The sequence below is a fragment of the Macrotis lagotis genome, chromosome 1 (genome assembly GCF_037893015.1).
Source record: "Macrotis lagotis isolate mMagLag1 chromosome 1, bilby.v1.9.chrom.fasta, whole genome shotgun sequence".
NCBI classification, from domain to species: domain Eukaryota; kingdom Metazoa; phylum Chordata; class Mammalia; order Peramelemorphia; family Peramelidae; genus Macrotis; species Macrotis lagotis.
Genome location: NC_133658.1, coordinates 176,639,918 through 176,654,049, shown reverse-complemented (window position 1 = coordinate 176,654,049; position 14,132 = coordinate 176,639,918). Strand labels below are relative to the sequence as shown.

The 14,132-nt window shown below is 36.1% G+C and overlaps 1 protein-coding gene across 8 annotated transcripts in view; it reads right to left on the bottom strand.

Moving 5' to 3' along the window:
- The window catches only part of SEL1L2 (SEL1L2 adaptor subunit of SYVN1 ubiquitin ligase), a 172,188-nt gene that overhangs the window by 14,733 nt on the left and 143,323 nt on the right, over positions 1 to 14,132 (bottom strand). For all 8 annotated transcript variants that reach the window (XM_074225838.1, XM_074225885.1, XM_074225876.1 and 5 more), the window contains one exon: positions 8,993 to 9,165. In XM_074225838.1, coding sequence (XP_074081939.1) covers positions 8,993 to 9,165 — 173 coding nt within the window. The remainder of the gene's footprint in view (positions 1 to 8,992; positions 9,166 to 14,132) is intronic.

Here is a 14,132-nt window from a genome sequence, read left to right as displayed (position 1 = left end):
TATATTAACATAGTGATTGTCTCTCATAGATCATTTTATAGAATCCCCTCTTAATGTGTCTACTGGCTTCTAATCTCATTTTTCCAGTTCATCATTCACATAGCCACTGAAAATTGATCTTCCGGGGTGGCTAGGTGGCACAAGTGGATAGAGCACCGGCTCTGGAATCAGGAGTACCTGAGTTCAAGTCCAGCCTCAGACACTTAATAATTACCTTTCTGTGTGGCCTTGGGCAAGCCACTTAACCCCATTTGCCTTGCAAAAATCTAAAGAAAAATTGATCTTCCTTTGGAAATATGATATGAAAAGAAAAAGTATTACTCAAAAAGTCATTTTTTGAGGTATGAGCAAAAACTCTTACATTAGGAATTTTTAATAATTTTTTATTGTCTCTAGGGAGAAAATACAAATTCCTCTGTTTTTAAGGATTTTTGACTTGATCCCACCTTTGCAATATTATTTTGCATTGTTCCCTTTCATAGAATTATTTTAATCAAATTAGACTATGGTGGCCTGTACTCAGCATGCCATCTCCTACTTCCATGCATGTGAATGGATAATTCTTCATATTTGGAATTCACTTCTTTGTAACTCTCAAGAAATCTCTTCCTTCAAAGGTGCCAGGTGCTCAGGCTTTTCTTGCCTTGCTTTCCCACCTCCCCTCCCCCACCTCCTCTACAGCTTATAAGTATTTTTTTCTCTCTCAAATTTCAAGGACTAATATAATCATTAGGATTTGGAGTTCAAGAAACTTCAAGGCTTCATATTCAGTTGATTTAATTACAGGATTTATTGAATGGTAAAAAAACCACATGGGCTTACTTTCATAGAAGGATGATACAAGATACTACTTCACTGCTAATTGCTTTGTGTGACACTAGATGATGGATATATGAGTTGTATCTAGATACTATTAGCCTGACCCCTGGACAACTTAGTGGTTATGTAGCTTATTGGAACCCCTTACACATGGAAATCAGATGATCCTGAACACAAGGTTCAGTGGATTGAAGGATTTTTGTCAATCAGTTCAGTTTTCTCCATCTGTATGTCTCTCCTCTGAAAAAAATGGATCCAATTTAACTTCCTCTGCATCAGTTACATTTTCTGGATCTTTTCTATGCTCTTCCACTTCTGCTTTGCTCAATAGTTTTCTGAGTAGTTATTATAGTTTCTTGTACAATGTAAGTTTTTTGAGGATAAGAATTGTGCTATTTTTTTTAATCAGTACATCTGTAGTGTTTGGAGCAGTAGGTGCTTTTGGAATTGGACAGAGTTGAAATACCAGCTCTCCAGACACCAGGGGAGTGACATCCTCCTCTAATCTTACTGTTATTAGAGAGAAGAAAAGGTGCGGTTCATTTAGTGAGGAAAATCACAGATCTCTCCCAGGGGTAAAAAAGTTTAATTCACCAGTTGTACAAACAGTTTGCAAGTTATCACAAAAAGTCCACAAGCTGTTACAAAAGTTCACAAGTTGAGTTCTTTGGAGAAGGAATTTGATAATGAGTTTGTTAAAGGACAGGCTGATTAGCAGAAGTTGAAGGAAAGAAAGGCTAAAGATAAGTTAGGAAACCATTGATCCCTAATGAGGGAAAGTAGTCATGTGGGAATCAAGTTTACATATTTTACTAAGGTAAGAGACAGCAGGGGAGAACAGCAAAGAGAACAATAAAAATGTAAAAGGGTGAGTTTCTAAGAAGGTAATAAGCAAAAAGAAATGGTTGAGAGAGAGAATAACAAAGAGGAGAATCAAGTTAAGAAAGGAAAAGGAAACAACCATGAGGCAGTGACTGAGCTTAGATCAACATAGATCCAGCTTCATGGAGCTGGGGCCACATTGGTCTAGTACTATGGAACTGGAGCGTGTGGATCCAGTTTAAAGAAAGGAAAGGAGAAGAAACCAGAGCAACCTGGCTGGGAGCTGAGTAGGAAGTAATGATTTCTTCAGTACTCCTTGGTGGTAGGTGAGTAAGGGCAGCATTTTGAGGGTGGTCTAACATCTGGTGTGGGTGTGGTATTCATTCCACTGCTCATGCCCCAGAAGTGGTTCTCAAGGAATGGTTCAATGCCTATTGTATTATCCACTGCACCTGCCCAGCTTCTATTGCCCACAGAACATTCTTGACTACACCAATGCATGCCCAAAGTCAGAAACATGGCCACCCATTAATCCAATATAGAACAGCACTGAACATCACTAACAGTATCCTGCAAAATGCCTTCTCCAACTCCTCTTAATTCCAGTACCTTCCCTCTGTCAATTATTCCCTATTTATCCTGTATATCCTGTATATAGTATATTTTTGTTGTTGTCCCTTCCCCAATTAGATTAGAACTATCTTTTGCCTCTTTTTTGTGCTCAGTATTTAGCAAAGTGCTGACATCTAGTAGGTACCTAATAAATGCTTATTGGATTGAATTAATTAAAATTTGAATTAAATTAAATGAAGAGCCTAGAAGAAAAAATCCACTCCCTTACAAGAATCATAAAAGGAAATGCTCCCCAAAGAAAAAGTATGACAACAAATATTATCCTTGCTATTTCCTTTGTTTCATCACCTGAGAAACGTCCTTGGGTTCCTTCAGTCAGATTCCTGTCCCATGGAAGAGTCTACCAGGTGGCAGAAGACCTGGACCTCAGAAACAGTTAAGTTATCCAATGGGTTGGGAATGCTGAGCCTTCTGAGCAGTCAGAAGAGCAGTGTCAGGTAATGCAAAGCTTTTTTAAAAAATTTATTTAAGGCAATGGGGTTAAGTGACTTTCTCAAGGTCACACGGCCAGGCAATTAAGTGTCTGAGGTTAGATTTGAACTCAAGTCCTCCCGACTCCAGGGCTTGTGGTCTCTCCACTGTGCCACCTAGCGGTCCCATAATAGAAAGCTTTGAAGAGCTTGTTAAGGAGTTTGGACATTGTTAGGCAATGGGAAGTCTGTGGCTATTTTAGAGTGGAGGAATAATAGGATGAGAGCTGTGCCTGAAGGTGGCTACTCTGGCAGCAATGTTAGGGCATGGGGGAAGGAACAGAGACAGATAGTGAAGTGATCCTTTCTTTATAAGACTCCTGAAACAAATGAAACAAAAAGATCTGTGACCTTTGTTTCTCATTGGAAGTAAACCTGGTACTAAGATTTAGAAGTGAATCTTCTGACTGTGGCTCACATGCTGTTGAATCACTTGTGGGTAACCTACGTACTTCACCTTGCCCCAATTTCTTCTGTGTTCATCTAACTCATGGGTTTGCATGATGATTAACTAATAAAAGATGATTGTGAAACATTGTTTTATGTGAAAACCAACTAATAACTAGGTGAATTAAAGGCTGAGAAAGTCTTAGAATCTAATTTCTTTGCTCTTATTAATCATCCTTGGACTATGCTTTGGGTTTTTAATTATTATCATATTCATTTCAGCAATAGGAATCAGTAATACCTCCTAATTAGTTTGAATATGAGATAGTACTGTAATAATCTTTGCCCCTTGGTACCTAGTTATTTTTCTTGTTGCTAAATAAAATCAGTTACTAAAGACAATGTGTGCTGACCCTTAGCTAACTTAAAAATTTTAATATCTAGAAATGTTGTTGCTAGTCTACTTAATTTTATTTTTAAAAGTAAGACTCTAGAAGAAAAGGCAAGTATGACAGAGGAGTGAGGAATTAGGGTGTTTGGTTCCCACAGAATGTAAGGGAGATTGTTAGTATATTTGTGTGTGTGTGTGTGTGTGTGTGTATACATTACATACATACATACATACATACATACATTAATTACAAAGCCTGGGGTCTGCCTGTAATTGTGCTATGCACAGGTATGTGAGAGAATAACAAAGAAAAAAAGGAAAAGGAAACAACCATGAGATTGTAAGACAAAAGAAATGAGTCTGATCAATCATTGAGCTGAGTGAGGTCTCCTTATCAGACTTCAAGCCTCCCTAATTCAGGGAGGTCAAAAACTAGCTTCAACTTCTCAGGGATTGACCTGGGAGTCTGGATCCTTGTCCTTTACAAGAACACCTGCTCAAGGGGGTTCATGCATATTACTGTTTACTTCCCTGTGGTGAGCAGGGTGGGGAAAGCATATAGAGGTGAGTGCATCAATTAGATTGTGACCCTAACAAATGATTGGCATAAAGGGGAGGAACAAACCCTTTTTTTTAAAAGATTTTTTCAAGGTAATTGGGTTAAGTGGCTTGCCCAAGGCCACACAGCTAGGTAATTATTAAGTGTCTGAGGTCGGATTTGAACCCAGGTACTCCTTGACTCCAAGGCCGGTGCTCTATTCACTGCACCACCTAGCCGCCCCAAGAACAAACCTTTCAAACTGTATATAAGACTGAATATTGTCATAATTTGGGATCTTCTTTCATTAGGAAAGAGGGTCCTTTTTTTTGCAAAGAAGAATTAATAAAGGTCATTTTTTGAAAGATTTTTGCAAGGCAATGGGTTTAAGTGGCTTGCCCAAGACCAAACAGGTAATTATTAACTGTCTGAGGCTGGAATTGAACTCAGGTCCTCTTAACTCCTGGGCTGGTGCTCTAGGCACTGCACTATCTAGCCGCCCCCCAAAAGCCATTTTAATCACTGTGGACTAAGTATTTATAATGATCATGCCATTGATAACAATTAGTAATAATTAAGTACCCATGATTTAATGGAAACCCTGACAAACAGAGATGATCAGGGGGAGCCTTCAAAATTTTTCTCTAAATTTGAAATGTATAAAACAGGAAAATCTATGCCCACCAACTACTGTTATTTAACATTTGAAGGAAGTACCAAAGGAGAAAGTATGCTAATGATTCCAAGAAATAAAAACTAATCCTCTGATGCATACAGTCAATTGGGATCAACAAAAAGTAATTCTCCCCTTTCTGCTTCAAACTAGTACTCCTAAACAGAAGTGGAAAAAGGGGGGGGGCTTCTAAGAGTCAGTGGAAGATATAATTGCTTTTTCATGACTAAGAATTCAACTCATTTCAATTCAATAAGCTCATTCAATTTAAGTCAATCATCTACTTTGTGATTTTGAGTTGTAGGCTAGATTGAAGTTATATTACTAGAATTCTCTCCATTCCATAATGCTCATTTCTGTCAGCTCCTTCCTTCCCAATCCTTACCTTACCTTACTTACCCAACATTTCAACTGTGCTCTCCAGTACCACTATTCTATTGGTAAAAAATTGCTCTTTGTATTAGAATACTTTTCTCACATTCTCCCCCAATAATTTTGTGTATGTTTTGTGTGAACTCTTTTTGGAATATTCCCAGATCACCTGGCATGGAGTTTACCCCCCACCTATATGGTAGAGCATTTCTTTGGAGTCTCCTTTAAGACTACCTCCACACAGTTTATGAGACAGACTGAGAATGAGTGATCTTCTAAAAGGTGATCAGCAGAAATAATAGGAATCATGTACAAAGACTCATTCAGAGGCTTTAGTCAAGTTAGAAAGAATCTGTAATACCTCTGCAACACAGGAAAAGAGAAAGTTAATGAAGACCTATTAGCTTCTTCCTATAATAGAATACTGAGGCTCCCTCTCAGCATCCTATTTCCATGCCTGTGCAGTAACATGCAGATTAAAAATTATTTTAAATTAGGGCAGAAAAATAAATATCTGCCTTAATCAGAGGAATCAGGAATTTTTCTGTGATTTTTGCTACCATTTTCTGTTTGATAAATAAATTCCATAAAGTTGCAGAGGAGGAGGCCAAGTAGATACAAAGGACCACTGTGTTGTGTTGTTGTTCAATCTGACTCTTTGTGACCCAAATTGGATTTATCTTGACAAAAATTCTGGAGATTTGCCATTTCCTTCTTCAGATCATTTTACATGTGAGGAAAACAAGGCAAATATCTAAGTTACTTGACCAGGATCACACAGCTGGTAAAGTATCTGAGGTTGCATTTGAACTCGGTTCTTCCTTACTCTACTCCTAGTGCTCTAATCACTCAACTGCCCATGCGTTAAAAAAAAGAGCTAATTGCTATTACTGGGTATGGCTTACTAAAGCTCTAGAGACAAAAGGGTTTAGGAAGGAGAGAATATGGTAAGGAGTACTGGAAAGCCAACTATACCCCTTTCTCAAAGGTAACCACTACCATCACAACCTGCTGTTGTTACTTAATGACAAAGCAAAAAACAGTTTCTGATTTCAAAGTCTTTACGTTTTAAGACAGTGGATTAAATAAAATCATTAGAGTAAATAACAGCAAATGACATTTCTTTTCTTCCTTTCTAAATCTTGTAATAATAATAATAATAATAATAATAATAGCTAGCATTTTTAGAGCTCTTTAAGATTTTCCAACACGTTACATATATCATCTCATTTAAGTCTGTGTTCCTTTTTTTGCATTAGGTTCCCTCAATTTTTACACTGGGAAATTGTGAATATAAGCTCTGGATTGACTCTGATTCAAATGGCTTTTCCTGAACTATACATTGTATTAACCCTTCATATTTTACTCTTCTTTCAGAAATGAAATTAAAATGGGGATGGATAAAAGAGCATTCACAGATAATACCAATTTCATTTTAGGTATTAGTTTCACTATCCTTCCCCATTAAAATTTTGTCATTGGCCCTGGAAAGTAGGGAAACATTGATTTGAAATTGACTTTTCTATCTGTGATGGAAAAACTAATGAAAAACGAGAGGTCAAAAGGCAGAAGGAAAAAAGGAAGTCATGGACAAACCATCCATTGGATAATAAGCACCAGAGGATGAGAGATTTAGCTTCAGTGTGAGCTGCTTCTGATTTTTCACATTTTCCTTCCTCCAGTGATGCCAATAATTATCAATTACTAGCAGTTTTCAAGTGGAGTAGAGGCTAATGAAGAAGCTCATGAAATCCTTCACAGGATCATAGAAAATTGAAGAGAACTCAGAATCCATCTATTCCAGTGTGTATCTGAACATAAAAGTCCTTCTTTAGCATGTCAGACAAATGGTTACCCAGCCTATCTATGCTCAAAGGCTTCATGTGAGGGGGAACTTACTATCTCCTCAGGCAGTCCATGCCACTGTTGGAGAGCTGCAATTGTTAAGACATTTTCTCTTACATCAGATCTAATTCTGGCTCTTGCAACTTCTACACATTTTGCATTTTGGGGAGAAGCAGAAATAGCCAAATCTCTCTCCTACATGACAATCTATCAAATATTTGAAAGACTGATATACTGTCCACCCTCTACCTCTACTCAGTCTTTGTGCTAAATACCTTGATTTCTTTCAATCAGTCTTTCCAACTAACATCTCAGTGGCTTTCCAGTGGATGATATCCAGTTTATTACAAGCTTATACTACCTAAACACTAGCATTTAGAAATGAATACAATAGTATGAATAGATGGAATAAAATAAAACAAGCACTCACTGTGTCTCTGTTACTACCAACTAAATTCATATTAGCTCTTTGGACTCTCCTAAGTAATTTCCATTTGACTTGGCTAGAGAAACATTCAAAAGATATATATATATATATATATATATATATATATATATATATATATATATATTTCAATATGCATTGGCATACCACACATTTTTTTCACCCCTCCATCTCTAATCCAAATTATGTTTTTTAGTTTTTTTTTTATTTAAGGCAATAGGGTTAAGAGTGACTTGCCCAAGGTCACACAGCTAGAAAATTATTAAGTGTCTGAGGCAGGATTTAAACTCAGGTACTCCTGACTCCAAGGCCGGTGTTCTACCCACTGTGCCACCTAGCTGCCCCCATCCAAATCCTTTTTAATCATATCTTAATTACTTGAACCTAGGACTGATATGAAAGCTGGCTATAGAAACCACTATATAACCAACCAATCAAGGACATAATAAAGATTCGACTGCAGGTTGATATAACCTCTGTAGAAGTAACTTTATCAGGGGACTTCTTTGGTCAATTGAGTCTGCTCCTCCCCTCCTCCCAGTCTTCTTGAAATTAAGGGTGCTACAACAAGATTAATATAGAAATACATTTAACTTAATTGTATATGTATGACCTTTATCAGATTACTTGATGTTGTAGAGGGAGGAAGAGAAGGGAGGAAGAAAGAAAAATGTGGAAACTAAAAGTTTACCAAATGAATGAATGTGGAAAACCATCTTTAAATGTAATTGGAAAAAAAATAAAATTAAAAAAAAAGAAATTAAGATTGTTAAACCCAGAGTGGTGGTTTTTCAGTTTGTAAGAAAATTAGATTTTAAGTGACCCATTTGCATTTTGTTATGATTTTAGTTTGTAAATTTCATTAAACATTGATAGACACAATATAATTGCCTTTGATTTTGTGTTGCTCTGATACCTTTTGTCTATGGTCTGCCTATTTATTGCTGTGGGTGGACAGAAAAAACAACACCCCCAAAACCCCCAGTTTTTAACAAGGGACCTAAGCCTAGTCAAGATAGTTGAGTCAAGATAGCCAGCTTTTAGAAGCAATTCTGACAAAGTTTAAGCCAGTTGGAGGGTTCACAGAAGTATGAATTGCCCATTTACATTGGTTCTTCACATGAAGACTCTTTATGCATACCATCTGTTATTGTTTACACTCTTCACTGGTGGTATATATGTTGTGGAACAGTAAATACCTTTGTATTTGGACTACCAAAAACTAAATATATTCATGAAAACTCATGAAGTATAGTTTTAAGAGTAAATAAAACCTGCAGTATATATATATATATTCTGTGAGATGTGACCTGTGGCCCTACAGATACTAAAACATTTTATATTCTTTATTTTCCATATTTTATATTCTCATATATTCTATTTTATTCTATTCTTACATATTATATTAACATTCTTATATTTTATATCTTTAACTTATTTGTAGCATTTTATATTCCTTGTGTAATTTATAGTCCTACAAATACATTATGCATAATATATTCTTTATATTTTACATAAAACTAAAATTTTATATTCCTTATTGTTCTTTCTCCACATTACATCTTTTAAAAACCATTGTTCTTTCACTAGTACTTACCTTTGAAATCCCTAAGCCATGCTCATACATGTATGCCAGATTGAACATGGCCTGGGCACTGCGATATTTATCCACAGCAATGCTATAATGAGTCACTGCTGTTTGATAATCTTTTTTTGTTCCATAGCCGTAGTAGTGGTAATCTCCAATTTTAATTCTAGCAAATGCATTACCTGTTAGAAATATTTAAAAGCAGGGAGAAATCATGTCAACCAAACCATTCTATTAATTTTTACCTATCTCCAAATTACTTAACTTAATGTTCTTGCTTTAACCACAACTAAAACTATTTTTAAAAAAATCAATCATAGCATTGAAATGAGCTGTGTGTTGGGGAATAAGAAATATAATGGGCCATAGTCATATTCTAAAATAATCTGCTGTCTTTTATTGAAAGGTTTTTGAAATCATGATGTGGCACAAATATGCTTAACCTGTAAATGTAGATTGCATCTATTAAACTTCATGCTGAAGGCTGATGCCACCTGGTAATGATCCAGATTATGCTTTACCTTGGATATTTCCAGATGAGTACAAAATAAATACTTTTTATTTTATTTTAGGTTTTTGCAAGGCAATGGGTTTAAGTGGCCTGCCTAAGGTCACACGAGTAGGTAATTATTAAGTGTCTGAGGCCGAATTTGAACTCAGGTACTCCTGACTCCAGGGCAGGTGCTCTATCCACTGTGCCACCTAGCTGTCCCACAAAATAAATGCTACGGGAACACTAAACCTTTTATCCATTTCAGAATTCTAAAATGAAAAGATTCACTAAAGAATATTTACACGTAAATAAAGATTTTTCTGGCACTATGCTTATTTGGATCTCCTTTGATCCTCACAACAACCCTGATGATGAAGAAAATGCAGTAAGCAGAGGTTAAGGGATTTTCTTAGGGTTACATACAGCTAATACATGACTGAGGCAGATTTGAACTCTGGTCTTCCTGTCTAAACCTATTTACTGTGCCACCTAACTGCCATGGCCTTGGACAATAATAGTTTATGATGAATAGACATGTACTGGATGTGATGAGCATCTTTAGATACACAAAGAAGGAAGATGAGAAAAAGGATTAACAAGTAGATTCCTTCCTGTTACTGTTGAATTGATTTGAATTTAACACATTTGGCATATCCCTCCTGTGAATGTCCTAAGGACTGAGAAGTCTTTCCTCCTCCCTTCTTCCCTTTTCAAAATGGTTATTATCCTACTTATACTCTAATACCTTGATGCCTCTGATTCTATGAGATCTAGGTCTGTATAAGAAGAAATAGTTTGGATCTTTAAATGCCAAGGAAAAATGCTAAAAAAAAACCTGTTGATTGCAAGTGAAAAGGAATAAAAGGGAATAATTTGAGGAGGAAATGAATATCAAAAAAGAAGAAAAAAATTTTTCAGCCTTCTAAAAACTCCCTTTTAAGGATTTAGGATCAATTCTTCCTATCTCAGTCACATGATAATTTTTATAAAATGAATGTTAAATGGGTAGGGTATTCTTTCAAAATTTAGATTAAATTTTTTTAGATTCTACTCTTATGCAGATATCTTGTGCAGTTGAATAGAGTGCTGGACTTTGGAGTCTAGAAGACCTCAATTCAAATTTGACCCTAGATACTAACCATATGAACTTGGCAAGTCATCTAACTTCTGTTTGACTTTGTTTCCTCAACTATAAATTGGAGACCATACTAGTGGTGAGGGTAAGGATCAGATGTTGAAGAACAAATGAGACATTATTTGCAGAGCTCTTACAGTGTCTGGAACATAGTACCACCCTTCTTATTCCCTTCCCCCACCTCTTCTTTTTGACTGTCATCAAAATATGGGAGTTGGGTTTGTGCATATGTGTATACATGTGTTCATTTATTTAAGAGCATTAAATGAGGGAGAAATATGGGAGATAATCTGACAGTATCTGTAAATCTCAGCATATTGATATTGAAAAATGTCATTTAAAATTTTTTTGTTTTTAATGTCATTATTTGCCATAAATATATCACAAAAATAAAAGTTCCCAGACTGAAATAATAAAATATTCCAAGGCAATCTTTTGCATTACTGTAGTTGTTTGTTGTGGGTGGAATTAATGTTGGCTATCTGATTCAACCATGCCCAGTCTTTCTGAGAGAGAGAATAGTCTTACAAGTTGTCAGAGCAAGTAACCCATCCATGTAATATGAGTCAAGGTATGCCTGAAGTCACTCATACAAAAAATTTCCCCTAGCATCTTGCACAAAGTTTTGCTGGAAATTGTACCATTATAGAACTTTGGGGGGTTTTCTTTTTTTAAGAATTCCATATTAAAATGCAAATTACTTTTGGTGTTTGTTTGTTTTTGTCCTTCATTCTTGTAGAAGACCACCACACCAGGAGGTGCTGCCATGATAAGCACATGAATTGGATTGGGGGGGGGGGCTGTGCTAAATCACCAGCCTTGAATGTTTTTTCAGTTAACATTTTAATGGGGATGAACTTCCTAGATTCTTTAAGTCAAAACTAACAGAGCAAGGCATTGTGGGAATACAGTTACAGAGATGTGAAGTAGGAGATTTCAGAATGCTAAAGTGAAACTATTTCACATTTTTTCTTAGTTTTAGAGGCAGAGAGGCAGAATATATAACTATGGGATGTGGGAGAGGAGATGGGAGAGGAGAAGGAAGAGGTCATCCAACCTTCTAAGTACAACATTTAGTCATGGATTTATTTAAGTGGAAAGTAGATTTATGATTCAGAAACTTTTCTTGGGGTTCTGTTCCCATCAGTCTAATGAAATAAGAATTCACTATTGGAAAGATAATATAGTAGTAGTAGGGGAAAGCTTTCAGGATCACTGCCCTAAGGATGCCAGGACAGTTGATCTATGAGAAGAGCAACGGGTTAGGGACAGGTAAAGGTTGTGGGTATTGGCTTTAAGGATTGTTACCAGCCATTTCTAACTCTGGAGCTGACTGCAGGCATCAGGAATCATGGTGTATTTGAGTGGGAGAACTTAGATTTAAAACCTGGCTAATGCTACTACTGTGAAGCTTAGGGGTAAGGTATGTTATGTCTTTTAGAGTTCAGTTTCTTTATGTATAAAATGAAAAGTCTGGAAGGGATGAACTCTAAAAATCCTTTCCACAGTTTAAAATTTTATAAACCACATAATAGAGAGAATTAGAACTTCTGGACTGGTGTTTCTAAGACTGATCCAATATGTTGCTGGGGGAGAGAAGACTTCCCTTAGAAAGTGGATGTTTGATAAAGGAAACTTCTTGGGGGCAGAATTGGGTAGCTTTGTGGAAGGGGGTACCTGTAACTGGGTGATTTTCCCTATATATCTCTATTTCCCATGTGTTGTATATGTCTCTAGAGATTTCTAAGTGTAGGGTACAGAGTTCACACTATTTGTAAAATGGGAATAATATCTGCCTACTTCATAGGGCTGCTGTAAGGATTAAAAAGAATGTCTATAACTCTAAAGCATTATATATAAATATCTTCTATGATGATTATATTTTTTATTGGGAAATTTATTTCACAAAGTCAATGACCATTTTTGATGGCACATTCTGAGCCCTTTTCCCTAATCTTTTCAAGATATCCTAAAGCCAGAGTCAATGACATCCTGACACAGTAAAAATAAAGACTGGACAATAGGAATTTTTCAACACAGTCCTTAGGCTAAGAATAGTGACAGTGCTTATAAGATTCAGGACCTTTATAACATAAAGGGTAAGAGTGGAGTATGGATTTGTTTCTTTCTCTGCTATTTCTAACATAGTGACCTAAAAGCATTTGGTGAAGTCTTGGGACAATGTTGTGGCTGACCAAAGAAACATCATAAATTAATTACTACTTGGAAAAGTTTAATCATTAGATTTCTTTATTCAGTTGGAGCTCCTAGGAAGTCCCTGTTCTCTTTAGTCATCTACTCATCATGTTAAGGGGACATTAATATTTCCCAGGATTCTTTGTTCCCAGCTTTTTTCCTCCCCATTTTCTGTTCTCTTATAGTACTTCTTTGTTGAGAATAATTGATGTTTGTGGCAATTGAACTGATTGATGAGGCTGAGTGATTTCTATGTTGTTTCCCCAACCCAGTGCATTGAATTTTGTGAAACACAGCTTTTTCTTTTTTAGGAAATGTCTCCAAAGTGGAGCCACCCTGATGGCTTGACACAGCATTACTATCTCAGCTGGCTCTAAGGAGATACCAATGTGTTCTTTTCTAGTCCTTATATTGAGATGGGTTTAGAACTATATGTATATATATATATATATATATATATATATATATATATATATACACATATAATTTACTATATTTACTTCCTGAGAAAGGGAATGATTTGGTCCTCACAAGAAGCATTTTTAAGAGACCTCATTGGAAGCCAAATTGTTCTCTTACTGCAATAGAGCTTCACAAATGTGAGTGACAGAAGTGACAGGCAGGCAGTATCACTTTGCTTTAATAATATACTTCTATGGGAAGAATAGAAGTTTCTTGCTGAAAACTGGAGAAGAACAGTGTCAGGGGAGCCTACCACACAGTATCATTATATAAAGGAACTACTCGGGCTCATCTGTACATCTTAAGTTTTTCTTTTTCTTTTTTTTTTAATGAATAATACTATGGAAAGAATACTAGGCTGAGATTCAGGTCTCTGAATTTGAGTTTTCTTTTTTAGTAAAATGGGAATAATGCCTACCCTTTGTGCCAGGGCCTTTATGAGAGTTAAACAAGGACATTTTTTTCTTTTCTTTTTGCAAGGCAATGGGGTTAAATGACTTGCCCAAGGTCACACAGCTAAGTAATTATTACGTTCTCAAGTCACATTTGAACTCAGGTCCTCTTGACTCCAGGGCTGGTGCTCTATCTATCCCACTGTGCCACCAAGTTGCTCCCAGAACATTTCTATAAAATCCTCTAACCCTAAAGCATTGTAAAAATATCTCATAAATTTATATAGCACATCCATCCTCCAGAGAAAGAACTGATGGAGTCTGAATACAGATTAAAGCTTACTGTTTTTAAAACTTTTTTTTGCAACGTGACTAATATAGGAATATGTTTTGTATGACTGCACATATATAATATATATTAAATTGCTTTCTCAAAGGAGGAGAGGGAAGGAGAAAGAACATTTGAAACTC